Below are 25,959 nucleotides of genomic sequence, written 5' to 3' on the forward strand. Positions count from 1 at the left end.
TGAGAGAGAAAGGCTGAAACCCTCCTGGACAACTCTGACTCCTTCCCAGGCTGTTCACATGTTTGGGTGTGCTCCAGAAATGAAATGTGCTTTCTGCAATAATCAAATCAAATAAACAAATAGAATTTATTCATTACTATCCATTTGACATTTATTTCTGTATTTTATGTATAAAATATTTATTTATTTCACACATTTTTCTTTTCTCCAGTACATAAAAGGTGGGAACATCAACAATAAGATAATATTACAGGGTAATGATATTGATACCAATGGGTTGTCAGGCTTCCAGCTCGCATATGACACTGAAAATATTCTTTATTCTTTCTGCTAAACAGAAGTGTTAGAAAGATTGGGTTAGGCTGGTTTGCCCTTTGCAATAATTCCTCATAATTAGGATTTTAATCCCTTGACTCCATGGAAAGGCTCCCTCTCATGCCATGACTTTGGCTGAGGCTTTTGGTGTTACAAACAATGAGCATCTCCTCCTATAAGGGATGATTTGCTGGTTTCCCTTTGAAATGAATGATCTTAACTCCTAAAAATGGTTCCAGGATTAAGCCTTGATCCCACACCATCCATACGGAATCCCTCTGGGATCCATGGAGGAGCTGAGTGGCCACAGAGGGCTGGGTGGGAGCAGCTGGACACAGAAACACTGGAATATCCTAAAAGGCACTGCAGGACAATTTGTCACAGCTGGAAGGAGCCCTGTGTTGGTCTGGAATAACCAAAACCTTTTTCATTTTGAAATTTTTTGTGTTTTCCAGGGAGCAACATTTTTCCTTGTTAGTCACGCCGGTTCTCCGGAGGCTGCCACGATCCAGGCGTGGATTTCTGCCGTGATTTCATCCCGCTGTTATTTACAACTCGGCCCAAAAGCTCAGCCTCTTCCTATTATTTGTGGTTAAATATAGCAGCGGATTCTTTCCCATCCCTGCTGCCACCCACACGAATCGCATGAGTCAGGAGCAGCAATTCCCAGCGGGGTGAGCCCGCCCTGCCTGCCCTGGAGCATCCCGGGCTCAGCCGGAGCAGCGGGAGGTGAAAGGATTGGTGTGACACAGCCAGGGCTGCTCATCCCGGGATGCTCTGCCAGATCCCTCCTGGCTGCTTCCCTGCCGTGCCACCAGGAATTCCAGGTGATCCCAGTGTACCTGGAGGTCACCCTGGCTACATCTCAGCTGCTTCCCTGCAGTCCCACACATTCCACCAGGAATTCCAGGTGATCCCAGTTTTCCTGGAGGTCACCCTGGCTGCATCCCGGCTGCATCCCAGCTGCTTCCCTGCCATCCCACACATTCCACCAGGAATTCCAGGTGATCCCAGATCCTGTGGGGCTCCTAAGAGTGGGGCAACATCCCAGGGCAGGGAGTGAGTACCAAAGTCTTTCTCATTCCCCTCTTGCTCTCCCCTTCTTTCTGAAGAGATTTTATTTTTACTAAATGAAACAATTCCCACCCTAGTTTGTCCACAGGAGCCTGAATTCCCTGGATTCCCTGTGCAACAGGCTGCAGCCAGAGAGTTTTCCTGGGGGAAATTCCAACATCCCCAACTGAGGCTGCTCGGGGCATCAACCAGGTAAGAGGCTGTTAAAAAATGGGGGGGAAAGGGAGAAAATGAAAAATAAAAGGGGGAGAAAACCCTTCCAGCTGTTTTTCCAGGAGTGAGGCAGGCACGGGGCTGTGTGTTCCACAGGGAAGCATCCTCTGGAGATGCAAGGAGGGATGATGAGGATGCTGAGGGGGCAGGATGAAGGGGCAGGAGAGGTTTGACCCTGCTAATTTTAGACTCCTCAAATAACCGTGTCAGCCTCGGGGGTGGTGTGGAAAACAGGGAAAAGCTCTGGAATGGCCCAGCTGGATCCACTCCTCAGACCTCAGGGGTCCTGCTGGCCTCCATCCCACTGGTGTGTCCCCTTTGGGCAGCACAAACTGGTGGGCTGGTGGGAGAAGGGCAAATATTCCCTGCTGGAAAAGGAGGTGGGTGGCTCCTGTCAAGCCCAAAGAGCAGATCTGCCGTGTCCAGCCCCGGCTTCCTGCTCAGGCGGCTTTGTTGCTTCACTCAGTGACATTTAAATCCTGAAAATCGGGCTGCAAATCAGCTTGCTGGGGAAATGCTGTGCACTGAGGGGGTGGCTCTGAAGTTATGTCCCCCAGGCTGAGGGGATCAGGGGCTGCAGAGCTGGGCTGGGGGTGGTTGATGGCCTCAGACCCCCCTGTTCCACACCAATCAACCAAACCATCAAAAATGCCAAATAATAAATAATCTGCAGTGACTCTGAGCTCAGGGCTGTGGGGAGTCCAGGGAGAGACATCAGAGCATCCTCCTCCCTCCCTGGGCCACTCACTGAGTTGCAGCAAAATATTTGGTGGCTCCTGCAATTCCTGTCACCTTTTGGGGCTCCAGGATGATACAATGAGGAGCAGAATGGGGTAAAAACGGTGAATATCCATCAGAAATACGTGGCATAATCACCAGACCAGGCTGTTGCCCCATTTGTGTGCAGCAGGAGCCCCAGTGAGACAATTTTGGCTCTTTCAGCCCAAAGGGGAGGTTGGATGTTTGTAATTATTCCTCTGAGGGACAGCACAACATCCCCAGTGCTGATCTGGGGGGGATGCTCCTGGTTCCAGTGCCAGACAAAAGCCTGGCTGCAGAGGAGTCGGGGGAAATGAAACCCAGCTCGAGTTCATTGTGAGCAGGCCTGGACACAATTATGGGATCAGAGATGCTGCAGGATGTGGATGGAGGCGTTGGGATACGTCCCTGGTGATCAGGGTGGTGTTTTTGCAGAGAAAATGCAGGGATATTTGTTGTGGCTGGGATGTATCCACTCCCCTGGGGGTCACTGGATGCCATTTTGAGGGGAGAAGCTGATTTTATTGCCATCACTTTTGCAAACCACATGGTGGGGTAAATAAATAAAGAGTAAAACATGTATCTAGCATGATATCTAGATAAATTATATAGAGAAAAATCCGTATTTTCCTGAGCAGCTGAACGAGTACCTGAAGCTACAATTCCATTTCTCCTTTCATTTTCACTTTCCCCCTGTGCCCTTGGCCTGCCTTTCCTCCCTGCTTCTACTGCCATCATTCAGCCAAAGGTTTTGTGTCTCCTTTCCACCCCATCCCTGTTTCCTTCCTCTCCTTTCCCTCTCAGAGTCCTCCTCTCCCCTTATGCCTCTCTTACTGCCAGGAGCAGCCAGGCCCTGCCTTTTATTTAAGCAAAAAAACAACCCCCAAACACCAAAAATAGCAAAAAAATTCACAGCTTCTCTGGGCAACCTCTGCCAGGGCCTCCCCATCCTCACGGGGAGGAATTTCATCCCAGTATCCCACCCAACCCTGCTTTTTGTCAGTTCAAAGCTGCTGTAAAGGGAAAATTAAGCGTTGGGAATTGAATAAAATCTGCATTTTCAACAGGCACCTCTCTCTGCATTGTCCCATCCTGTGCTGGGAAGTGCCTGGGGGGATGAAGAAGGAGATCAGAGGGGTTCCCTGAGCCCACCGGGAATTTTGGGTGGGATTACATGGCCCCACATTCCCAATTTAGAGGCACCAACTCCTCCATAATCACACAGCCTGTTAATCGACTTTACTTTTTTTTTTCATTCTGTGATTGTATTATTTTTAATATTATAATATTACTTCATTATTTGATATCATTGTTTATTATTTTGGTTTCTGACGACGCCATAATATTATTACGAATAATATTATCTATTATTCCATCCGAGGAGCCGGGAGGAGCACGAAGGAATCCCGGGCGAGGAGCGCGGGGCTGGGGAGCTGTTGCCATCTGCAGGCGGCTCTGGAGTTGATCCCTGTGGATACTGGTGAGGATCACCGGATACTGGTGTGACTGGGAAAGAGTGTCCGGTAAAGGGGTTTAGGATCCAGGAGCACCCAGGGAAGCATCCCCGCTATTCAACCCCGTTATCCCAAATCCAGCAGCATCCCGGTTGTCCCAGCAATGCCACAGGCCCAGGGCACTGATTGTCCTCTGTGCTGAGGCTCCTCCAGTCCTGGGGCAGTTTTGGGACCCTCACAAGGGGATTGAGGGGCTGGAGCGTGTCCAGGGAAGGGGCTGGAGCCCCAGGAGCGGCTGAGGGAGCTGGGAAAGGGGCTGAGCCTGGAGCAAAGGAGGCTCCGGGGGGACCTTGTGGCTCTGCACAAGTCCCTGACAGGAGGGGGCAGCCGGGGGGGTCGGGCTCTGCTCCCAGGGAACAGGGACAGGAGAGAGGGAACGGCCTCAAGTTGCAGCAGAGAAGGTTGGGGTTGGATATTGGGGAAAAAATCCTTCACTGAAAGAGCTGTCCAGCCCTGGCACAGTTGCCCAGGGAAGTGTTGGAGTCCCCATCCCTGGAGGGATTTAAAGACCTGTGGATGTGGCACCTGGGGACGTGGGGCAGTGGTGGCCTTGGCACTGCTGGACTGGATGGTCTTAAAAGGCTTTTCCAAGCTGAACCAAACAGTGATTTTATGATACTGTGATTAAATGACTTCGTGATTCTACAGCAGGCAAAACAGGAGCGTTAATTCCATCCTTCAGCTGATTGCAAAGAGCTCACGTGGGAAGCCTGGGATTCAGCTGCCACTGAAATGAGGAATCTCCATTTGCTGACAAAAGGGTTTCAGGGCACAGTGCAGCTCCCTGTGCTGGCAGGACAATTCCCGCCCTCATTCCGAGCTTGGCACGGGGATTCCTGCAGGGCTCTGCTCTTTCAATAGCTGCTCTTTCAATGCATCCACACAGCTCCTCCCGCCCTGCTCACATTCCCTGATCCCATCCCTGGCCCTGTTGTGCCGGGATGCTGCGGGGCCAGCTGCACCCAGCAAGTACAACCAGCCACTCACCGAGCTTCCCTCAGAAAATGGGAATCCATGGAAGAGCTGAACAATCCAGCCGAGCACTGCAAACCCTTCTCATCCTCGTGGCTTGGGCAGAGAAATAGCTGGGAGCACAAAGTGGGAGATTCTGGGCGTTTGCATCAATTTTCTTTGCATCTCTCTTGTTTTCTCTTTAGTGATCTGGTAAATGCATCAATTGCTCAAATGGTTCCCAAAAAGTGAATGCATAGCCTGCCGTGAGTAGTAAGAGTAATAATAGTAATAATAATAACAATAATAATAGAAGAAAGTGAAGAAGATTAAAAGAAGAAGAAGGAAGACAAGGAGCAGGAGGAGGATGAAAAGATGAAGGAGGAAAAGAAGATTAAAGGAAGAAGGAGGAAGAGGAGAAGAGGAAGATGAAGATGAAGAAGAAGCAGGAAAAAAAACGAGGAGGAGAAGTGTCATTATCAACTTCTGTGCTGAAAAACCTCCTTCTGAAAACCCAGATCAGGTCTGCCAGGGAAGGAAGAAGAGATGGCTCTTTTCACCTCCTTAGATACCCCTGCTACCCTCCACAAATTTGGTTCAGGCTCTGGATTTCTATGATTTATCCCCATTTTTAAAACTGGGATGGATGTGGTGCTCAGGGGATGGACCTGCAAAAACAGAGGGCCTGTAGGAGGATGTAGGAGGTGCCTCCAGAGGCTGATTTTTAGGTGACGAATGTCTGGCAACCTGAGGCACGGCAGCCTCTGCTTTCCAACCCCTCCCCAGGGCTGGGAGCTCCCCCAGGGGAGCAGCAGGAAATCCCCTCGGAGCTGCCTGCAAGGACCTGTCCCGGGGTGCCACCAGCAGCTCCAGTTTCCCTTTCACAGAAGAGCCTGGTTTATAAAGTGCCGTCAAAGCTGTGACTTAAATCTGTCCCTGGCCTTGGAAAAAAGCTGATTTATGCTTTCAGAAACTGAGTCCAACCTCCCTTCAGCACCTCGTGACTCCAGTCAAACTGGGGAAGGGTTGTTGATGTCAAACTGGGCCAGTTTTTGCCGGGGGGTGAATCAGACCCTCAGAGGAGAACTCTAAATTGGAGAGGTTTGGGCTGAGCTGCCGCAGCTCCACAAACAACAGGCGCTGGGCTGGGGCTGCCCCGGGGGAGTTCGTGGATCCTCGGGCTGTGACAGTTCACGGGATATTTATTTACATTTACGGCCGGGAAATGATGGCTCAGCCACGCTTAGGAAGCTCTGAGCTGCATCCCAGGGATGGAGCTGGGAGAGACAAACCCTGCCGACCCCCTCTGCATCACCCCCACCTTCCCCTTCTCCTTTCTCTCCTGTCTTGCTTTCTTTTCCTTATTTACTCTCCATCGTGGGCAATTATTTGCACTCCCAACTGTCGCTGTGCCATGAACTTTTCCCACTTCCTTCCGCTTGTTCCAGGCTGCATTTGCCGGTGCCTGGACAACACCAGGGTGTTGTTTACAGGGGATTTCCTTCCCTGGCACTCCCGTCTCTGCCCAAACCCACCCTTTAGGTCCCTTTTCCAGGGTGTCCCATTAAAAGCTGGTTCATTAGGTCGGGTTTCCATCAGTTTTACACACCCCCTCTACAGCCCAGCCATGACAGCTCGTTCCTGGGAGCTCTGCACATGGATTTTCCTGGGAATAGGGGATTTTCCCGAACTGTTTGGTGGCCTGGGACCTCAAGGAGCTGCAACTGGGGGCAAGGGGCAGCTTCCAGTCCAGAATATTTCCAGGAGCTGGGAGCTGAGTGCTTGAAAGGCACCTGGAGCAGCGTTCTGAGCCTGTGTTTGCTCAAGTCCTTACGTTTGTTTATAGAGCTTATTTCTGTTTCTGCTCTGGGCCCTGGGCAGACACACAAAAAGGGGCACCCCAGAGCCCACCTGCACCCCAGAGCTGCTCTGGGGTCGGCACCGGGGGAGGGGGGTGAGGCTGAGATGTGGATTTGGGCTGGATCAGCTCTTGGAATAACAGAAATATCCTTAAACCAGGTATCTGACCCCACCTCTTTCCAAAGGGTTTCTCTGGGCACAAACCGAGGTGACTTTGGATGTTTCCAGTCTGGGAGGAGTCGGGGGACAGGGTAAGGGTCGGGAAGGGGTGTGAGGGGGGGGTTTCCCTGTCTGGAGCTCTGGAATTCCCCTCACCAGGATTTGCAGGGACGCTGGGCTGCCCTGCAGGGGTGGGGGGAGGTGGGTGCCCCTCACTGCCGGGGCTCCGGGATTTATTGCGGTGCTGAGATCCTCCAGGAGCCCTTCCCTACCAAAATGCTTCTGGGTGAGAAGCGTTTATTCCCTTTTTGTTTAAAACAAAAAAAAAAAAAAAAAACAAAAAAAAAAACAAACCTGAATGTGCTGCAGGTTTGGGCTGGTTTTTTCTTTTATTTTAACTTTTTCTTTTTTTTTTTCCCCTAAGCAGCGCAGCTCCGCCAGCAGGAGGCAGATCCTGACGTGTCCAAGGCCAGGTTGCACAGGGCTTGGAGCAACCTGATCCATGGAAATTGTCGCTGCCCATGGCACGGGAGGGGGTGGAACGAGATGAGCTTTAGGGTCCCTTGCCACCCAAACCATTCCAGGATTCCAGAATGATCTCCTATGTGTATAGAACACCAACATCCCAACAGATAACACCCAGTGCGCCCAGAAATGAACATCATCTATATATTTATGAATCACACCGTGCCTATCTGTACCTGTACCGAGGGAGGGTGTGTGCAGGGGTATCATGTACCCACAGCCCCTCGAGTTCGGGGGGGTGGGGGCGAGAAAGCGGCGGCCGATCCCGAGCTCCGGGGAGGGGCGGGGGCGTGTCCGGGGCGCGTCCGGAGCGCGGCCCCGCCCCCCACGCGCCGAGGACGCGGCCGTTCCCGCGCGGTGCCGCCGAGCGGATCCGCCGCGATGTCCGGCCCGGCCCAGGAGCCCGACAGGTGAGCGGCCGTGGGCTCCCGGGGCTCCCCTTGTCCCCCGCCATCCTCCTGCAGCCTCCCCGCCGCCCCCGGGGCTGCCCGGCGTTCGCCGCCGCCCTCCCCGCTGTCGTCCCCTCCCGCTGTCCCGGCGCACCCCCTGCGCCCTCCCGCTGTCCCCCAGCACCCTCTCGCTGTCCCCCTGCATCCTCCCGCTGTCCCCCAGCCCCGCCCCCGCATCCTCCCATCCCCCACCCCACCTGCATCCCCGCATCCTTCCGCTCCTCCACCCCCTCCCGACCCCCCCATTCCTGGGCACCGAGCCCGGGGGTTCCCTCCCGTCCCCGAACCCCCCCCGTCCCCGCGCAGTTTGGGTGCCCGTGCCCGGCCGTGCACCTGCAGCGGGGGCTCCGGGCCCCGCCGGCCGCGCCGCGCATCCCCCGCTGCTGCAGACAAAGCGCCGGGCGAGGCAGCGCCGCCCCCGCACCCCCCGGCCCCGCCGCACCGCCCCCGGTGCCCCCCGGTGCCCCCCGGTGCCCCCCGGTGCCCCGAGCCCGGGCAGCGAGGCTCGTGCTTATCTCCCCCGTGTTATCGCGCTCTGGGAACCGCTGCCCCACCAGGCTCCTCTGCTCGGCAGCGCCCGTTCCCCGCCGCAATTAATGGCTGCAGTTAATTAACTGCACAATGCCCGGGGCTTTGCCCGGGTGGGTTTTTTGTCTCTTTTGGTGCTTTCTCCCCCCCCCCCCGCCTGTGCGCTGCCGAGCTGTTTGCCAGCGCGGGAGGAGGGAGATGCAGCTGCGAGGGTTAGGAGGCGGCGCGGAGGGAAGCGATCCCAGTTTAGCAAGCCGGCACTTGGTGCAAGGGCTGCAGGGTTGCTCAAACATCGCTTGGCTCCGCCCCTGGAGAGCGTCCAGACTTCATCCAAATCCTCCAGATAAATAATTCTTGTGTTGTTTTGTTTTTTTTTCCTCAAGATACAGTTTGGAAGAGCAAACTGTTGTGTAATTCCTTGTTGGGGAAAACCTTTCCCACTTCTTCCTGCCCTTGACCCAGAAACTTCTCCAGCCCCTGCAGCCACTTTGCTGTGCTTTGCCAGGACGCCCCAGCTGGCATCGCTTCCCTGAGTTCCCCAGGAATCCTCACCCGTTAGGGACTGATTTTCCTGCCTCTGCCATTCCCATCTATTTATTTATTTTTCAGTTTTGTGTCTGAGTGCCCCAGCATGCCCCGAGGCTCTGACCCCCGTGGTGGTGCCCGCTCATTCCAGGAGCATCCAGGATGGCCGAAAGCAGCCTCCTGAGCTGAGCAACTCCCACATCTTGGCTTCACCATCCCCAGCATCCCTCAGCATCTCTGGGATGGCCCTGTGACCCTCACCTACCTCCAAAAAAAAGCGGGCTGGATGCTTTTTCCCTGCCTGCTGTTCCAGCTGCCCCTTGGCAGGGCAGAGGTTCTGGAATATTTCCCGGTGCCACCACAGTGCAGGAGAGCTCAATGTCACCTGCTGGTTTATGGTGACTGCCCCCAGGGCCATTCCTGTCCTCAGGGCAGCTTTTCTTTGCTGGATCTGCCTGACAGATGTTGTGGAGCTTTGTGGAGCTCCAGGAAAAGGTTTCCAAACAGGATCATGATCTGTGAATGATAAAACCAGCAGATTTCCCCTTTCCAGGGGCGGATGGAGGCTGGAGGTTGGTGTGAATTTGCCACAAATGGGTCTGCTGGAGTTGTCTGCCACAGCTGAAGGCCAGAGTTTATCCAAGTTTCCTGCCTGGCTGGAGATTGGTTGGATTGCTCCCAAATCCAACGGGCACCTGGCACGGAGTCAAGGGCTTGGCAATGGGGGCTGGAACCAGGAGCTTGTGCCAGTGGGAATTGTGTCCAGCAGAGCCAGGTGTCCCCAGAAGGGCCAGGAGAGAGCCAGGGTCAGGGTGCTGCTGCAGGAGATGGATGTTTAATCACCAAGCCCCATCCCAAGTCAGCTCCCAGATTCCCGAGGCTGGGAGCGATGCCAGCAGGCAGGGAGTGGGGAATGCTGCCCCTGTGGAAGCGTGGGAAAGGGCTGGCAGAGCTGCTCACGTGTGCCTGCTTTTGTCTTCCAGCGGAGCAGAGTCCCTCTCCTCGGATGAAAAAGGTACAGGGATTTTGGGAAATGCCCCTCCTTGGGAATGGGAATTCTATAACTGCCTTTAAAAACCTCGGTGTAAACCCTTAGTTTATGGATTATTTTGGTTGTTTGTGCTGGTTTTTAAAATGCCTGTTCTTTTGTTGTTTATTCCCTTTCTCTGAGTACAAAATTAGCAAGAGAAGAGTTAAATCCTTCTCCAGCTTTTATTCCCTGCTTTTCTCTGGCAGAGGTGACACCCAACGGCATGGAGGGATCGGGATCGGGATCGGCCGAGGAGCACCCGGAGGGTGAGCACACCATGGCTCAGGGATTTCCTCGCTCCTGCGGTGGTGTGGCTGGTCCTGCATCCCAAATTCCCCCACACCCACATCCCAAAGCACATCCTTGACTTTCCAGTGCTGGTTTCTCTTCAACTGACGTTTGTGAGAATAATTAATTAAAGCCACATTTGGTGCGTCCGCACGAGCCACGTCTGGTGGGACACACAGCTCCCACCAAGGCTGCTCCCACCTGCCATGGAAAACCATCATTTAACTGGGATGTGCCATGGCTGAAGCTCCAAAATAATCCCAAGACGCATAAAACATAAAAATTAAATGTTCTGAACGCCCTTCAGAAGGGCCTGGGTGACCCCAAAGTCTCCCCTGGAGCTGGGATTTGATGCTCTGATGCTTCTCTCTGCCTCAGTATTTTTTCTGCTCTGTCCCATTATCTAACCTGCTGGCTGGCCTGATGGATCCCAACCTGTGGATGGATCCCTGCGCTCCCATCCCACCTGTGCCTAACGGGGTGTGGTTTTTAAGGAGAGGCCAGTTCCGAAGGCAGCTCCAGCAGCAGCTCGGAAGAGGAGTCAGGTGAGCAGAACATTGTGATTGATCTGTAATCTCTTTTATAGAACTGCTGTTCAGTTTAAAGCAGCTGCTTCTCCTGGGAACAGTCTCACAGTTATTAGGGAATGCTAACTCTGATTGCTTTCCCAATAAAACTTTTGGGAGCCAAGGATTTCCTATCAATGATCGAAGGGCAGCAGCTCGTGCTGCTTTCGCCTCTCAGACACAACACCCATGGATGTTGCAGACACAATGCCCACGGATATTTTTACACCACAGCAGTTGTCCAAACACCAAGAGGCCATAAATTTCCTCAAAAGTTGGCAACAGAACTGGCCAAACAGGATGGACAGGAAAAGAATGAAAGGAAGCGCTTGCTGTTGGTGGGTTTGCACTTCCACGGCTTGTGTGCCAGCAGTTTATTGTGCTTTTGTGTAGTACTGCTAATTAAACAATTCCAATGTTTTTTCTCCCCAGATGCCGAGGAGTGGGATGGAGGCAGGCTGGGTGAGTGTGGTTTGTTGTCCCTGTTACCCCTTGCTCAGTGGGAGGAAGCCAGCTCGGATGAACGGCACCCGAGGCGTGCTGTGGGATGGCAGGAAGGATTTCCAGCCACCCCCTCCGTATCTTCTGGGAAAAGGAGCTGCTGGAGAGCATCCCTAGGAAGTGGGGGGTGGAGGCCACGAGCTTCCACGTGCAGGGAGTGCTCCTGGTGCCGTTCCAATCCTGCTGCATCTTGGGGATGGGATAGCAGGGCTTGGGAAGGCAGCCAGCTGCTGGCTGCTGTTTGCCAGGCTGTTTGCTGCAGCAAGGCCTTCTCTGGCTCTCCCAGCCCAGGAGGGTGTTGGAGTCCCAGGATAGCTCTGGGACAGCCTCCAGGATCCCTTTTTCCTGGGAGGGAGGGTGGGATGGGAAGCAGCTCATCTGGCTCTTGGCACGGTGGCTCTGCCACTCCCCTGCTCCCAAATCCACCCTTCAGGACACAACCTTTGGCCTGAAGTGCCAGTTCTGCTGGAATTCTGTCCTGTAGGATTCGGCCAGGAGAATCCAGGGCACTCTTAAATCATTTTAGGGACAAACACACTGCAGACAATGTGGTGGCTGCTCCCTGGGAATGCTGTTCCCAGTTTCCATGCCAGGGGTTGTACTTTGTCCTTGGCACCATGAGGCACCATCCTGAGGATGAATCTTTAACCCCTGTGAAAATTTCCAGTAGTTTGGGCAACTTAGGAGCTGTTGGCAAATTTGTATCCTGATGTTCAGCTTCACCCCCAGGCTGTGCAAGGCCTGCAAGGACTCTCAGGAATGTTCTCCTTAGGATTTGCTGAATTTAAGCAAATGAAATTGTGGGATTGTCCTGGGTGAGTGTGAGCAGAAACCCTCTGGAGACTGAGGTGTTTACTCCAAACTCCTTTTTCCTAGGGGAAGAACAGGAGGAGAAGGAATCCCCACCTCACAGCAATGAGCCAGGTAGGAACAGATCTCCTGAGGCCTTTTTTATTCCTGGCTCTTTAATTACTTGGCTGTTCTTGAGCTCATCTTCCTCTTTTCCCACCAGGAGGGAGCTGCTTGCCACCCTGTGAGCACTGCAGGAATGAAAACGTAGGTTTGTGAGGGAAAAGCCACCCACTTCTTTTGCATGAGATCATTTGCAATCTGTAATCCTAATTTCTTCTCACCTTTTTTAAGATATTTTTTTAAAAATCTGTTTCCAGGACCAGAAGGAGCAAGTGACCCCCAGGAGACTTGCTGGAGGACAATTTATGTATGAATTTTTTGAATATAATGGGTTTAAGTTTACATTGTTCTGACCAAGGTGCTTCAGTCTTTGCTTGAAGTGGGAGAACGGCTCATTGTCTGCACAAATGCACCTGGATTTGTACTGGAAGGTGCACCCAAACCCTTAAAAATCACAGTTTAGAGCCTGTGCTGCCTCCAGATCCTGGCCCAAGAGAACTCTTGGGAGGGTTTTCCAGGATGCTGCCTTGTCTTGCTGCAATAATTAACAGCCAGCCCCTTGTTATGTGCTGGTTTCAGCCTGGATGCACGTGAGGGGTCTTGCCCTGCTTCACCCTCCCCTCTAGCACTGCATTTTCCCTTGGATGCAGCGCTATTCTCCCTCTGTCTGCCTTGGAATTGTCACTGTGGGATGTCCATGTATCCCTTGCTGTTCTCCACACTGGCTGCTGTTGTTATCCATGGAAAATGTTGGCTCTGACGCCGAGCCCTTCACGTGAGAGCAGCTCCCGGTGCAGGAAGTTTTATGCAAAATGCTCATTTACAGCTGTTTTGCATAGGCTGGGTGGGCCCTCAGTGGTTTTTACCAGCCCAGTGACAGCTCAGACCCAGAGAGGAGCACACTGTGGCTGCTGAGATAAAGCAGGAGGGAGCTGCTCCGTTACCCCGCCAGCTCCCGGTATTTTTGCCGAGTGCCGGATGTCCCTTGCAGGGCGCTGCTGGATGCGGAGGGCTCCTACCAGTGCAGCATCACTGGGCTCATTTTCGAGGTGACAGGCACTGCCAGGATCACGTATTCCCTGTTATCCTGGAGCAAGTACGCCCACCTGGTGAAAAAGCCCTGGATCGTGGGCGGGCCCCTGTTCGACGTGCACTGCGACGCGCCCGGCGCGCTCAGCTCCATCCAGTTCCCGCACTGCCTCTGCCTGGGGGGTGAGTGTGGGGCCAGGGGCTGGGTTTGGTGCCTGGGGATGCTCTGGAAGTGCTGAGCCCTTGGATGTCCCCCCCAGATCACGGCGCTGGCGTGGCCTTCAAGGTGCTGCACATCAAGGGCGGGGGCGCGGCCATCGAGCCCTCGGCCGAGTTCTCGGCGTCGCACGTCAAGTGGGTGGTGAGCTCCCTGTCCCCCGTGGGACCCCTGATCCAGAGCCAGCAGCCCCTGCAGTACCACGGGGCCGTCATCCTCTACAAAGCCATCGATGAGCACCCCTCCCTGTCCTTCTGGGTCTACGTGGCCACCAACAACGACTCCTTCATAAAGGTACGGCCCGGGCTGGGAGCTGGGCCTGGGGAGGGTGGGGTAGGGAATCCTGGCGTGGTTTGTGTGGGAAGGGACCTTAAATCCCATCTCTTTCCACCCCCTGCCATGGGCAGGGACACCTTCCACTGTCCCAGGCTGCTCCAAGCCCCAATGTCCGGCCTGGCCTTGGGCACTGCCAGGGATCCAGGGGCAGCCACAGCTGCTCTGGGCACCCTGTGCCAGGGCCTGTCCACCCTCACAGGGAAGGATTCCTTCCCAATATCCAATCTAGACCTACAATCTTTGAATCTGAGGCCATTCCCCCTTTTTTCTGTCACTCCATCCTGTGTAAATTGTCTCTCTCCAGCTTTTCCATGTCCATTCTTTGTCCTGGTCTCTTCTCCCAAGGAATAAGCGACAGGACAAGAGGAAGCAGCCTCAAGTTGTACCAGAGGAGGTTTAGATTGGACATTAGGGAAAATTCCTTCAGGAAAAAGCTGGTCAAGCATTGGAACAGGCTGTCCAGGGCAGTGGCAGGGTCCCCAGTGAAAATTTGGGAATTTGGGAAAGCAGCTGACAATGAATTCATCCAGGTGCCACCAACTTTCCTGCTGCCAAGGACCACGTTGGCAATAACCTCAGAGGAGAACAGAGCCTGTCTGCAGAGAAAAGAGCTATGGAACTAACCCTGGATAAAATTACAGCTCTAGAAAGTTCCTTGCATTGCCCTGCAATGGGTTATAATTAGGAAATTGGGTTTGTGGGGTTATTCAGGAGCTCTGGCAGGAGCAGGACTTGAATTTACCCTATTACAGTGAGGACAGTGACAAAACCCTGCCTTTTATTGGGGTTGCAAACTCTCTTATTTCACCCCCATGGCAAAATAGCTGGAGAGGTTTGGTGATGCTTTTTGAGTGTGGTTATTCCACAGCTTTCTGGGAAGTTTGGGGTCGTGGCTGTGCTTGTAGAGCTGGGGCCAGAGAACAGCCCAGGCAGCCACATGAACACAGGTTTTAAATGTTAATTCATCTACTAGAATGAGTAACCTTGAAATAATAACCTTGAAATGGTATTTTTTACGTTTTAGGACATCTCAAAAGCTGTGAAGCACTCAAATAAGAAATTTGTTAAAATTGACAAGCCTGCCGTGTGCCAAAAATTACTGCAGGAAGGAAAGAAGTACAGATTGATCTGTGAGCCAGAAGCTGAAATAACTCCTGAGGTGAGTCCCTTACACTCACCCTTGCTTCCTGCATTGCAGCTGCCCTGGAAATTTGGCACAAAAAGGAGCCATTTGCCTCTTAGAGCCCTAAAATTTTGGGATGAAATCCTGATGCTGAAGTCAACAGCAAAACTCCGGGGAGATTGGAGTTAGGCTCGGATCTGTCCCAACAGCCAGTTGCCTTCTCTTCAGTTTATCTTAGAGAAATATTTATTTTTGACATGTTTCTGTTGTGTAGGAGATTGAATTTGTTGATGGATCACTCTTGAAGCTGAAGAGTTACTTTGAAGTGTACTTGGAGAAGCCTGATGACTTCACCATGTCCCTGGTGGAGCAGGACTCGGATGAGACCGTCTGGAAAGCCAAACTCCGAGAGAGTGAGTCCTTGGGAACCAGGGAATGGTCTGGGATGGAACAGACCTTAAAGGTCACCCAGTTCCACCCCTAGGGACCCCTTCCCCTATCCCAGGCTGCTCCAAGCCCCAGTGTCCAGCCTGGCCTTGGGCACTGCCAGGGATCCAGGGGCAGCCACAGCTGCTCTGGGCACCCTGTGCCAGGGCCTGCCCACCCTCCCAGGGAGGAATTCCTGCCCAATATCCCATCCATCCCTGCTCTCTGGCAGTGGAAAGCCATTCCCTGTGTCCTGTCCCTCCATCCCTTGTAAGTTGTCTCTTTCCATCTTTCCTGTAGCTCCTTCAGGCACTGGGAGGCCCCAGTTAGGTCACCCCAGAGCTTCTCCTCTCCAGGCTGAACAATCCCAGCTCTCCCAGCCTTTCCTCCCAGCAGAGCTGCTGGTCATGGAATGTTTGTTTTTGGAAGGGACCTTAAAGACCATTTAGTTCCAACCCCCCTGCCTATTATTCCATGTTATAACATATTATTCCATATATTATCCATAGAATTGTATAATATAATATGAAATTGCATATTTTGCATTGTAACTTGCAATCTCTCTGGCCTATTTGGGCCTGCTGCAGCACGTTGAATAAAAGGGGAAAAATCTCATTCTGTCAAACCTCAGGGGTTGGAATCCACCCAACAGCTTTGCTTTGTGCCTGGGAATTCCTGGAGGTGGGGCCCAGCACTGGGAATTCCTCCCTCACGTTTGTCTCCTGTGACCTTTCCCAGGGGATTGGATCCATTATGACCAGAACAAGAACGAGCAGAGGAGGAGCACAGCCAGTGAGTGACTTTGCAGAGAACTTGGGGTTGGGGTGGTTTGTTCCTTGGGCCCCTCTCTGCCTCTGGGGAGAGGTGACACAAGCGACAGCACCTCTGATCCCTTCCCAGGTGTGAAGAAGCGGAAGCCAGCCCTCAGCATCCTGGAGGAAGAGGGGCTCCACAGCAAAAAGCAGAAGACTGGCAGCACTGCAGGTGGGGCCTCGCTGTGGCCTTGGGAAGAGCCTGGTTGGGGTTGTTTTGTGTCCTGGGAGTTGAAACCCAGCTCACCTTTTAAAAGACTTTTCCCTCTGCAATGGTCCAGGCTTGGGGGAGAGCAGCTGGAAAGGTGTCTGCTGGAAAAGGAGCTGGGGGTGGTGGTTGGCAGGGCCTGGACATGAGCCACGGGTGGCCAAGGAGGTCCCAGCAATGCCCACAGGCCCAGGGCAGTGCCCATCCCCTGTGCTGGCACTGCTGAGGCTCCTCCAGCCCTGGGGGCGGTTTTGGGACCCTCACAAGGACATGGAAGGGCTGGGGCATGTGCAGGGAAGGGAATGGGGTTGGGAAAGGGGCTGGAGCAGCTGAGGGAGCTGGGAAAGGGGCTCAGGCTGGAGCAAAGGAGGCTCAGGGGGGACCTTGTGGCTCTGCACAAGTCCCTGACAGGAGGGGGCAGCCGGGGGGGTCAGGCTCTGCTCCCAGGGAACAGGGACAGGAGAGAGGGAACGGCCTCAAATTGCAGCAGAGAAGGTTGGGGTTGGATATTGGGGAAAATCCAATGTTTTTCAGATGGAATGGGCACAAAAAGCTTAACAGACCAACAGCTGCTGGCGGTCGCCAAGCTCCTGGACCGGCACTGGAGGGAGGTCGCCATCGAGTGTCTCCAGATGGAGATGAAGGACATCGAGGACATCCAGGCCATGGAGAAGGACGTGAACATTCAGAAATTGCAGGTGCTGAGGAAGTGGAGAGACAGGGAGCAGGGCAATGGATCTGCAGAGGCTTTGCAGAGAAGCCTCGGGGAAAAAGCGACCTACGAGATCCTGCAGACGCTGCAAGGTATCAGCTCCTTGGTTACTGAATCCATCCCTGGCTCAGCTGGACTTTGGGAATTCCCATCAGGGAATTTACAAATCCCCAGTGTGTGGTTTATTATGGAGGTCAAAATGGTGTCCCTTCTGCTTTCAGCAGTGACTTGATGTTTTGGGGTGTTTGATCCTTCCCTTCAGAAATGGATACAAAATGAAGAATAGTTTTGCCCTGAGTATGGAGAGCACTCTCAGCATGACCTGGGTGTCCAAACTGGTTCCTGGGATTCCCTGGAAGTCCCAAGAAGAGCTGCTTGGGTCTTTATTTCAGGAATGGTTAATGAACACCTTCCCTGCTGGATGACTTGGTGGTTCCATCTCTTATGGGAATGGATTTCCCAAGGCAGCTCCCCCTCCTTTCTGTGGAGCTCTTGTGTTCAGTTCACCTTCTGCAAATCCAAATTATTCAGGGAGCTGGGAATTATCCCTGTCCGTGGCAGGGGTTGGAATTAAATGACCTTTAAGGTCCTTTCCAACCCAAACCATTCCATAATTTTATGGACTCAGCCAGCCGAGGGCAATTGTCCTGAAAAATTAAATGTGGGGTTGTTTTTTTTTTTTTTTTTTGCAACAGCAAAACTTTGTTCTTAATTCCTTAACTCAGGACAAAAGGAAACGTGGGACAAAACTCCTCAGGTTGTGCCTGGGGATGTTTAGATTGGATATTGGGAAAAATTTCTTCATGGAAAGGGCTGTCCAGGCTGGGCACAGTCACCACCCTGGAGGGGTCGAGCAGATGTGTGCATGTGGCTCCTGGGGACGTGGGGCAGTGGTGGCCTTGGGATGGAGTGGGGGCATGGTTGGACTGGATGGTCTTAGAGGGCTTTTCCAGCCTAATTCCATGACTGATTCTCCCTGGAAACAGCCTGGCTGGCAAAGGTGGAGAGCTCTCCCTCCCAGACTCTGTGCCACAGCCTCGTGCTGCCTTGGGGGCTTTCATACATTTATTTCTCAACTGGAATATTTTTAAATTCAATTTCTTTCTCCACTTGGGTCTTGCAGGCACTTCCAGAGATCCCATAATCCATGTGTGTTTTTTCCTTCCCTCAGGTTTCTCAGCTCAGAGCTGAGCCAGCTGAAGGAGGAGGAGGGAGGGAGCTTCCCAATCCAACCATTCTGCTCCTCTGGGATCCTGCTGGGATTCAGGAAGGTTCAGGGCATCACCACTCAGGCAGGATCCTCCAGGGAAACGTGAATGGAATTTTGTGTGGATAGAAGCCACTTCCAAGACCTTCAGGAGAGGTGGATCCCGGAATTCTGGGCTTCACCCACAGGGAAAGACACAAACACTGGAAGAAACCAATTTGTCTTTTTCATCACTTGGGAAAGATTTTTGTTTCCATCAGGGAAAAACAGGGAGAAAAATCACCCTGGAAACTTTCATCCCCTTCCAAAAAACATGGAACTGCCAGAATCGTGAGGTGCATCGGATTTCTCATGGATCAGGGAAGAATTATCCTAAACTTGCCACAAATTCCTTTGGATAATCACTGTATATTTAGAATTATTGTGCATATCCTGTACATTCAGTCCTTGTTAAGCTATGCTTCTGTTTCCTAAAATTCCCAAAGAAGGGGAACACCACTCTGAACTCCAGGCAGCTTGGAATTTCCCCCTGGAATTTCTTCTCCCCTCTTTTCTGTATAGTTTGTCTCCATTTTTTATGTTGTATAATTCTTTTTTGTATGACCAACTTTTTATACTTCTTTTTTTTACTTGATTTATCGGAACTTAACTAGAATTTAGGTGCTGAAAATGGGAGGAGCCCAAATCCCTGTGCTACAGGATCAGAAAAAAATTGGGGGAAATGGTATTTGGAGAAGAGAGGAGGAAGCAGACCCAGGATTGTCTTGTTTTTAAGGCCGTGGGATACTTGGGATCATCTTCCTCTGTGTATGTTTGGGAAAGGAAAACATACTTTTAAAAAAGAAGGATTAAAACAGGAAAAATTTCCATTATTTCCATCTGATTTTTGATTTTTTGTTTTAGTTGGATGAAATGTTGGGAAGCTGTTGATGTCCTGGGAAGAGAGGATGGAACTTGTTCCTCAGCACCTGGAAAAGCTGGAGGTGCCACCAAAGGGGTCAAAGGGGTTTTTTGGGATGAAAGGGACCTTAAATCCCAACCCAACCAGGGACACCTTCCCTATCCCAAGTTATTCCAAGCCCTGTCCAACCCAATCCAAGATGGAAACTTGGATTTTAAAGGACACCAATTATGGGGATGTGCCTTCCCATGCCAGCAATATCCAAAGTATTTAAAGGGATTCGTGTTGGATCCCAAGGAACAAAAAAATCACCGTGATTTTGGAGCAAAGTTTGATTTTATTAGGCAATAAATAGAATAAATAGGGAATATCATCATAAATAAATCAGGGAATATCATCATAAATAAATCAGGGAATAGAATGGAATATAAATAAATCAAGGAATATCATCATAAATAAATCAAGGAATATCATCATAAATAAATCAAGGAATATCATAAATAAATCAGGGAATAGAACAGAATATCATAAAAAAACCATGGAATATCATCATAAATAAATCAGGGAGTAGAATGGAATATAAATAAATCAAGGAATATCATCATAAATAAATCAGGGAATAGAACAGAATATCATAAATAAATCATGGAATATCATCATAAAGAAATCATGGAATGGAATGGAATATCATAAATCATGGAATGGAATGGAATATCATCAATCATGGAATGGAATATCATCGTAAATAAATCATGGGGTAGAATATCCTGAGTTGGAAGGCACCCCCGAGGAAATGGATTATCATAAAGAGGTCTTAATTCCTGAGAAATCAGCTGGATAAATGTGGATAAATTAGAGTTAGGAACATTTTGGTGCTCGGATGTAGCTTAAATTCCAAAAATCTGGGAATCTAACATGGTTTAAAAGGCACAACTCCCTAGAAACGAACTCTGGGAAATTCAGAATTCCTTTGGAAGCCGGTGGGTGTTGATCCCACTGTTTTTCCTCCAGGATCTCCTTGGGTTGATCCCACTGTTTTTCCTCCAGGATCTCCCTGGGTTCTGGGTGGGTTCCTGGGATTCAGAGGGAGCTCAGGAAGCTCAGCATCCTGCTGATGGTGACGCTGCGGATGCGGAAAGCCTGGAGGACACTGCAGAGCCTCAGCCTCTCCGGGAACGGGGCCGAGCCCAATCCCGATCCCAATCCCGATCCCACTCCTGCTCCCAATCCTGCCAGCACCTCCGGAACCTTCCCAGTGCTGCTGCCCAGGGCCTGCACAAGGAAAAGGGTCACAGCCAGTCCAGAAAATGTCTACAACAAAAAACCCCGTGGAGTTTTACCCCCTCTGGGATGAACGGCAAAACTGGGAAGTGAGGAGGCGTTGAGGGAAAAATGTGGGATATTTAATTGATCGTGAATAGAACGAGGGGAAAAATTGGAAATATTTAATTGATCATTAAGAAGGTGAATGTTGAAGTATTTAATTTATGCTGAGTAGACAGAGGGTAAATTGGAAATATTTAATTGATCATTAAGAAGGTAAATGTTGAAGTATTTAATTTATGCTGAGTAGACAGTAAATTGGAAATATTTAATTGATCACTAATAGGGTAAACTCTTAAATTCTTAATGTCAGCATTAATGGGCTGGGGGTAAAATTTGGAGTATTAAATGATAGCATTAATAGGTACATTTTGAAATATTTAATTATGGCATGAATAAGGTAAAATTTGAAGTGTTTAATGATATCATTATTAAGGTAAATTTTGAAATGTTTCATGTTAGCATTAATAGCCTGAGGGTAAAATTTGAAGTATTTAATGTTATCATTATGAAGGTAAAATTTGAAATATTTAATGATTGTGTGAGTAGACTGAGGGTGAAATAAGAAGTTTTTAATGATATTATGAAGGTAAAATTTGAAATATTTCATGATAGCATTAATAGACTGAGGATAAAATTGGAAGTATTTAATGTTATCATGAATAGACTAAAATTTGAAATATTTAATTTATCATTAATAGACTGAGGGTGAAATTGGAAGTATTTCGTGTTATCATTAATAGGGTAAATTTTCAATTATTTAATGATTGCATTAATAATCAGAGGGTAAAATTTGAAATATTTAATTTATCATGAATAGACTGAGGGTAAAATTTGAAGTATTTAACGATAACGCTAATTTACTGAGGATGAAATTTGAAATATTTAATGATATTGTTAATAGGGAAAGTTTTGAAATATCTAATGTTAGCCTTAATAAACTGAGGGTAACATTTGAAATATTTAATTTCTCATGAATAAACTGAGGGTAAAATTGGAAGTATTTAATTATCATTAAGATAATTAAGATCACGAAGAGGGTAAATTTTCAAATATTTTATGGTTGCATTAATAGTCTGAGGGCAAAATTTGAAATATCACAAGTTATAATTAAGGTAAATTTTGAAATATCTCATGATAGCATTAATAGACTGAGGGTGAAATTTGAAATATTTAATTTATCATGAATAAGGTAAATTTAGAACTATTTAATGCTTGCATGAATAGACTGAGGGTAAAATTTGAAATACTGAATGTTATCATGAATGAGGTAAATCTTGAAATATTTCATGGTAGAATTTATAGACTGAGGCTAAAATTCAAAGTATTTATCAACCTTTAGTCCAGCCTGTGTCACATCCAGTGCAGCAGGTCTGTTATATTTCAATATTTGGAGGAGAAATGGAGCTTTTTATTCCCTATTTCCTGAATTTTTGGGTAAATCCAGGCGGGAATCCTCACCTCCATCATCCCATCGAGAGTCACCAGCAGCTGGGGGTCGTTGAGGTTCCTCAGCTGTGCCCTGTAGGCTCTGAGGTCCTCAGAGATGCCCTGCAGGCATTTGCCCTGGGAAAGAGGGAATTGTTAGGAAATGTGGGAATGTGCCGCTCATTGAAACACCCAACGAGCCAAAAGAAGGGATTTTGTGGGAAAATTGCATTTACCTTATCAAAAGTTGGTCTTTCCAGGGCTGGGCAGTTTCCAGGCTGCAAATTAAACGAGAAATAGGATTTGTGATTTAATGGAAGTGTGGATTATGTATTGCATGAAACTGGGAGGTAAAAGTGACATTTTCTCTCGATTTCTCTCGATTTCTCGCTGTTTTACCCCTGGATCCTCAGCTGTGCAGGCTTTGATTGTGTTCATTTGGTTCTCCGTGATGTCCTCCAGATCCACCTCTTCAAGGGTGCACTCGAATCCCAGGGTGCCGAGTTCCTGTGGGGAAGAGGGAATAAAAAAGGGTCACTGACAGCCTCATGATACAGTTTCTATGTTTATATGTATCTGTAAATACACAGAATAATTTGATGTATCTCAGCTGTCTGTGCTCAGATGAATCCCAGGAATGAGGCTCTGTGAGGACTGTGGTTAAATATGAAATACAGGAAATAGATTGGGAATAATCCCAGGTTTTGCACCGGTTTGTTTTATGTTTTATTGTGAATTGCTCTGCCTCCATGGCATTAAATGATTCTGTCAGACGTGGAATTTATGGAGAACTTTATGGCAGTAGAGTTTCAAATGGAAAGGATCTCTTAGAAAGAGACAAATAGCAAATACGGTGTGAGGAACAGCACCTGTCTGGTGCTGGGGCTTTTGGGATCCTCTGAGATGAAAGGTGTGAAAACAGCAGGGAATTTTAGTAAAACTTTTAGCAAAAAAATAGGAAAAGAAGGAGACCTGAGCAAAGCGCTGTCCTAAAGGGCTGATCAGGGCAGCATGAAAGCAGAGACAGGGATGGAGACTTGAAGGGAGGCTCCAGGGAGCGTCCACCCTCCTGGTACCCTCAGCAGCCTCTGGGTGCCCAGCTGGTGCCTTCAGCACCTCCTGGGGACTGCCTGGGGACCAAAACTGCCCGCCCGGGGACCAAAACTGCTCCAGCATTTCCTGGCTTGGCACCACTGCCCCATCCCTGCCTTCCTGGGTGCCATCCCTACCCCATCCCTGCCCTCCTGGGTACTTCCACTGCCCCATCCCTGCCTTCCTGGGTGCCATCCCTACCCCATCCCTGCCCTCCTGGGTATTTCCACTGCTCCATCCCTGCCCTCCTGGGTACTCTCAGCAGCCCCTGGGTGCCCAGCTGGTGCCTTCAGCGCTGCCTGGGGACCACCACTGACGTCCTGGGTGCAGTAATTACCCCAGCACTGCCTGGCTTGGTACCATCCCCACCCTCCTGGCTCCTACCACTGCTCCATCACCGCCCTCCTGGATCCTCTCACTACCCCATCCCTGCCCTCCTGGGTGCCCCCGCTGCCCCATCCCTGCCCTCCCACATCCTCCCGCTCCCGTCCCGTTCCCTGCAGACCTTCAGCCGGTGCAGGGAGGCGTTGGCGGCCTCCAGCAGGTCCCGGGAGCGGCTGAGGCGCTCGGCGGAGGGCTGGCGGTGGCGGGGCGGGGTGGGCAGTGCCCGGGCCGGGCTGGACGGGAGCAGGGCCAGGAGCAGCGCCAGGCACAGCAACGCCCGTGCGGCCCCGCCAGGCGGCGCTGCCCGCCCGCTCCCGGGGCCGCTCCCGGGGCCGCTCCCGGGGCCGCTCCCGGGGCCGCTCCCGGGGCCGCTCCCGGGGCCGCTCCCGGGGCCGCTCCCGGGGCCGCTCCCGGTGCTTCTCCCCGTGCCGCTCCCGGTGCTGCTCCCGCTCCGCTCCATCCCGCTGCCGTCGGACCACGCCGGGGACAGCTCTTATAGGGGCGCCGGACGAGCGGGAGTTCCCCCGTGCGCTTCTCCTCCGCCCCCCGGCCGCGGAGAGCCGCGCTCATCCCGAGAGCGGCGGGGCCGGGAATCCCGCCGGGGCTCGCAGGGCGGGGATGTGCGGGGCACAGCCCGAGCTCCTTTCCTCGGGACTCTGCACAGCGCTGGCAGGAAAATGGGGTTGGCTGGGAGTCCGCGCGCGGCACGTGGGGAAGTTTTTGTGGAATCACGAAAGCATGGAATGGTTTGGGTTCGAAGGGGCCTGAAGATCATCTCATTCCCATGGGCAGGGACACCTTCCACTGTCCCAGGCTGCTCCAAGCCCCAATTTCCAACCTGGTCCTGGACACTGCCAGGGATCCAGGGGCAGCCACAGCTGCTCTGGGCACCCTGTGCCAGCCCCTCCCCACCCTCCCAGGGAACAATTCCTTCCCAAAATCCAATCGAAACCTCCTGAGTTTGAAGCCATTCCCTCTTTGTTCTGTCACTCCATCCCGTGTAAATCGTCTCTCTCCAGCTTTTCCATTTCCATTTTTATCCTGGTCTCTTCTCAAGGAACAAGCACCAGGACAAGAGGAAACAGCCTCAGGTTGCACCAGAGGAGCTTTAGATTGGATATTAGAGAAAATTCCTTCATGGAAAGCCTTGGAATAGGCTGTCCAGGGCGGTGGTGGAGGGATTGAACACCCCTGTGGATGTGGCAGTGCTGGGGATGGTTGCACTCGGTGACCTTTTAGATCTTTCCCAACCTAAACCATTCCATGATCCCCTGAATCTATAGTGACAATGCTTCATTCATGAATATTTGTGCAAACCTGTCTGGATATTTGATTCTGCTGAAATATTTGGAATAATTAACCAATATTTCAGTATTGGCTCCTATTGTTCGTGGCCATTCTCAGACAGACCCAGAAGGCTGCAGAAAACCTTTCTGTGCATTGGGGCTGCCGTGAAGTCACTGGGATTTTTGCTGTGAAATTGGGAGGGAGCAGGATGAATCAAGAGTTTTATATTGCATTTTCAGATTCTTTTTATTTTCTCTGTTTCCTATAAGAAGCCTGTGGCGTGTCCTGAGACTTCTTTTTGCCCCGATCCCAGCAGTGCATCATTTTCCAATTTCTCTGGGTGTTTTTCACTTCTGCCCCGTCATTTCACTGCGGGCTGTGGTTTCCAGCTCGTGTAGGAGCCGCGTCTTCCGGGAGCCAAAAGCGAAAGAGAATTTTGGGATGTGCTGAGGGGTGTTCCTGAAAGGCACCACTTTGGCTTTCCAGGTTTCCCTGCCCGGCTCTCAGGCCCTGCTCCCAGCAGGACACGAGGTTTCCCAGTGGGATCAGCACTGGGGTGGGATTTGGGTTTAAGCTGCTGATAAATTGGGATATATCCTAATGATATCTTATATCTCTCTCCTATAATCCTTGCTGTGCCTGCTGCCCCTGCATCCCTGGAAGTGTCCAAGGCCAGGCTGGATGGGTTTGGAGCAGCCTGGGATAGTGGGAGATGTCCCTGCCCATGGGATGGGATTTAAGGTCCCTTCCAACCCAGACCATTCCAGGATTCCTGGGTTTTTAATTCTGGTGAGTGAATTTTTTTTCCTAATGGAAGAAGGAATCCATCCTCTCCATCTCAAAGCATCTTCTACTTGACCAGGCTTAGCCTGAATGAAAAATCTTGATAATTAATATTTATATGAATAATATCAGAACAAAATATTTTACATATTATAATATATTAAAATAAGGTAATTACTCCTTGAGCAGCTTGGGGCAAGTGCATTCCCAGAGGAATGGGAAGCAGTGCTTGAATGGAATGGGAATAATTCTAAATCTGTGGACTGGGCTGTGATGTTCCTTTGTGTTTACTCCACGGAAACATAAAATCGTGGAATGCTTTGGGTTGTAAGGAATATTAAAGCTCATCCAATTCCACCTTCCACCATCCCAGGCTGCTCCAAGCCCCATCCAGCCTGGCCTTGGACACTTCCAGGGATCCAGGGGCAGCCACAGCCTCTCTGGGCACGCTGTGCTAGGGCCCCCCAGTATAATAAATATAATAAATACCATAAATATAATCTATAACTGTTTAGTTTTTTG

The 25,959-nt window shown here is 50.8% G+C and overlaps 3 protein-coding genes and 2 long non-coding RNA genes across 8 annotated transcripts in view; 4 read left to right on the forward strand and 1 right to left on the reverse strand.

Annotated features, from left to right (window-relative positions):
• Positions 1–1,576, forward strand: part of IFT80 (intraflagellar transport 80) — a 39,179-nt gene extending 37,603 nt beyond the window's left edge. For both annotated transcript variants that reach the window (XR_011152705.1, XR_011152706.1), the window contains one exon: positions 771–1,576. The gene's annotated coding sequence lies outside the window, so the exon portion shown is untranslated. The remainder of the gene's footprint in view (positions 1–770) is intronic.
• A 2,173-nt stretch (positions 1,577–3,749) lies between these two features.
• LOC138114908 (uncharacterized) lies at positions 3,750–7,530 on the forward strand. Of its 3 annotated transcripts, none has more exons than XR_011152874.1 (3): positions 3,750–3,841; positions 6,846–6,937; positions 7,278–7,530. It is a non-coding gene; the product is annotated as an uncharacterized lncRNA (long non-coding RNA). The 3 variants fall into 3 exon arrangements; XR_011152873.1 differs by having other exon boundaries at positions 6,872–6,937; positions 7,273–7,530; XR_011152872.1 differs by having other exon boundaries at positions 6,872–6,937.
• Positions 7,531–7,695: 165 nt separating this feature from the next.
• On the forward strand, positions 7,696–10,851 carry LOC138114643 (uncharacterized). Its single transcript, XR_011152704.1, has 3 exons — positions 7,696–7,780; positions 9,856–9,887; positions 10,109–10,851. It is a non-coding gene; the product is annotated as an uncharacterized lncRNA (long non-coding RNA).
• A 1,518-nt stretch (positions 10,852–12,369) lies between these two features.
• CARD8 (caspase recruitment domain family member 8) lies at positions 12,370–19,105 on the forward strand. The gene is made up of 9 exons (XM_069024574.1): positions 12,370–12,476; positions 13,161–13,381; positions 13,459–13,709; positions 14,776–14,910; positions 15,149–15,287; positions 16,039–16,092; positions 16,201–16,284; positions 16,855–17,124; positions 18,204–19,105. Coding segments are annotated over exons 1-9 (1,176 nt in total). The 5' UTR covers positions 12,370–12,474; the 3' UTR covers positions 18,224–19,105.
• A 1,087-nt stretch (positions 19,106–20,192) lies between these two features.
• Positions 20,193–23,827, reverse strand: IL12A (interleukin 12A). The gene is made up of 5 exons (XM_069023874.1): positions 23,489–23,827; positions 22,291–22,398; positions 22,128–22,169; positions 21,925–22,029; positions 20,193–20,412 (listed from the first exon to the last, which is right to left on the reverse strand). Exons 1-5 carry the CDS (start codon positions 23,825–23,827, stop codon positions 20,221–20,223), a joined length of 786 nt encoding a protein of 261 aa, XP_068879975.1. The 3' UTR covers positions 20,193–20,220.
• Positions 23,828–25,959: the final 2,132 nt, after the last annotated feature.

The sequence above is a fragment of the Aphelocoma coerulescens genome, chromosome 9, assembly GCF_041296385.1.
Source record: "Aphelocoma coerulescens isolate FSJ_1873_10779 chromosome 9, UR_Acoe_1.0, whole genome shotgun sequence".
Taxonomy (NCBI): Eukaryota; Metazoa; Chordata; class Aves; order Passeriformes; family Corvidae; genus Aphelocoma; species Aphelocoma coerulescens.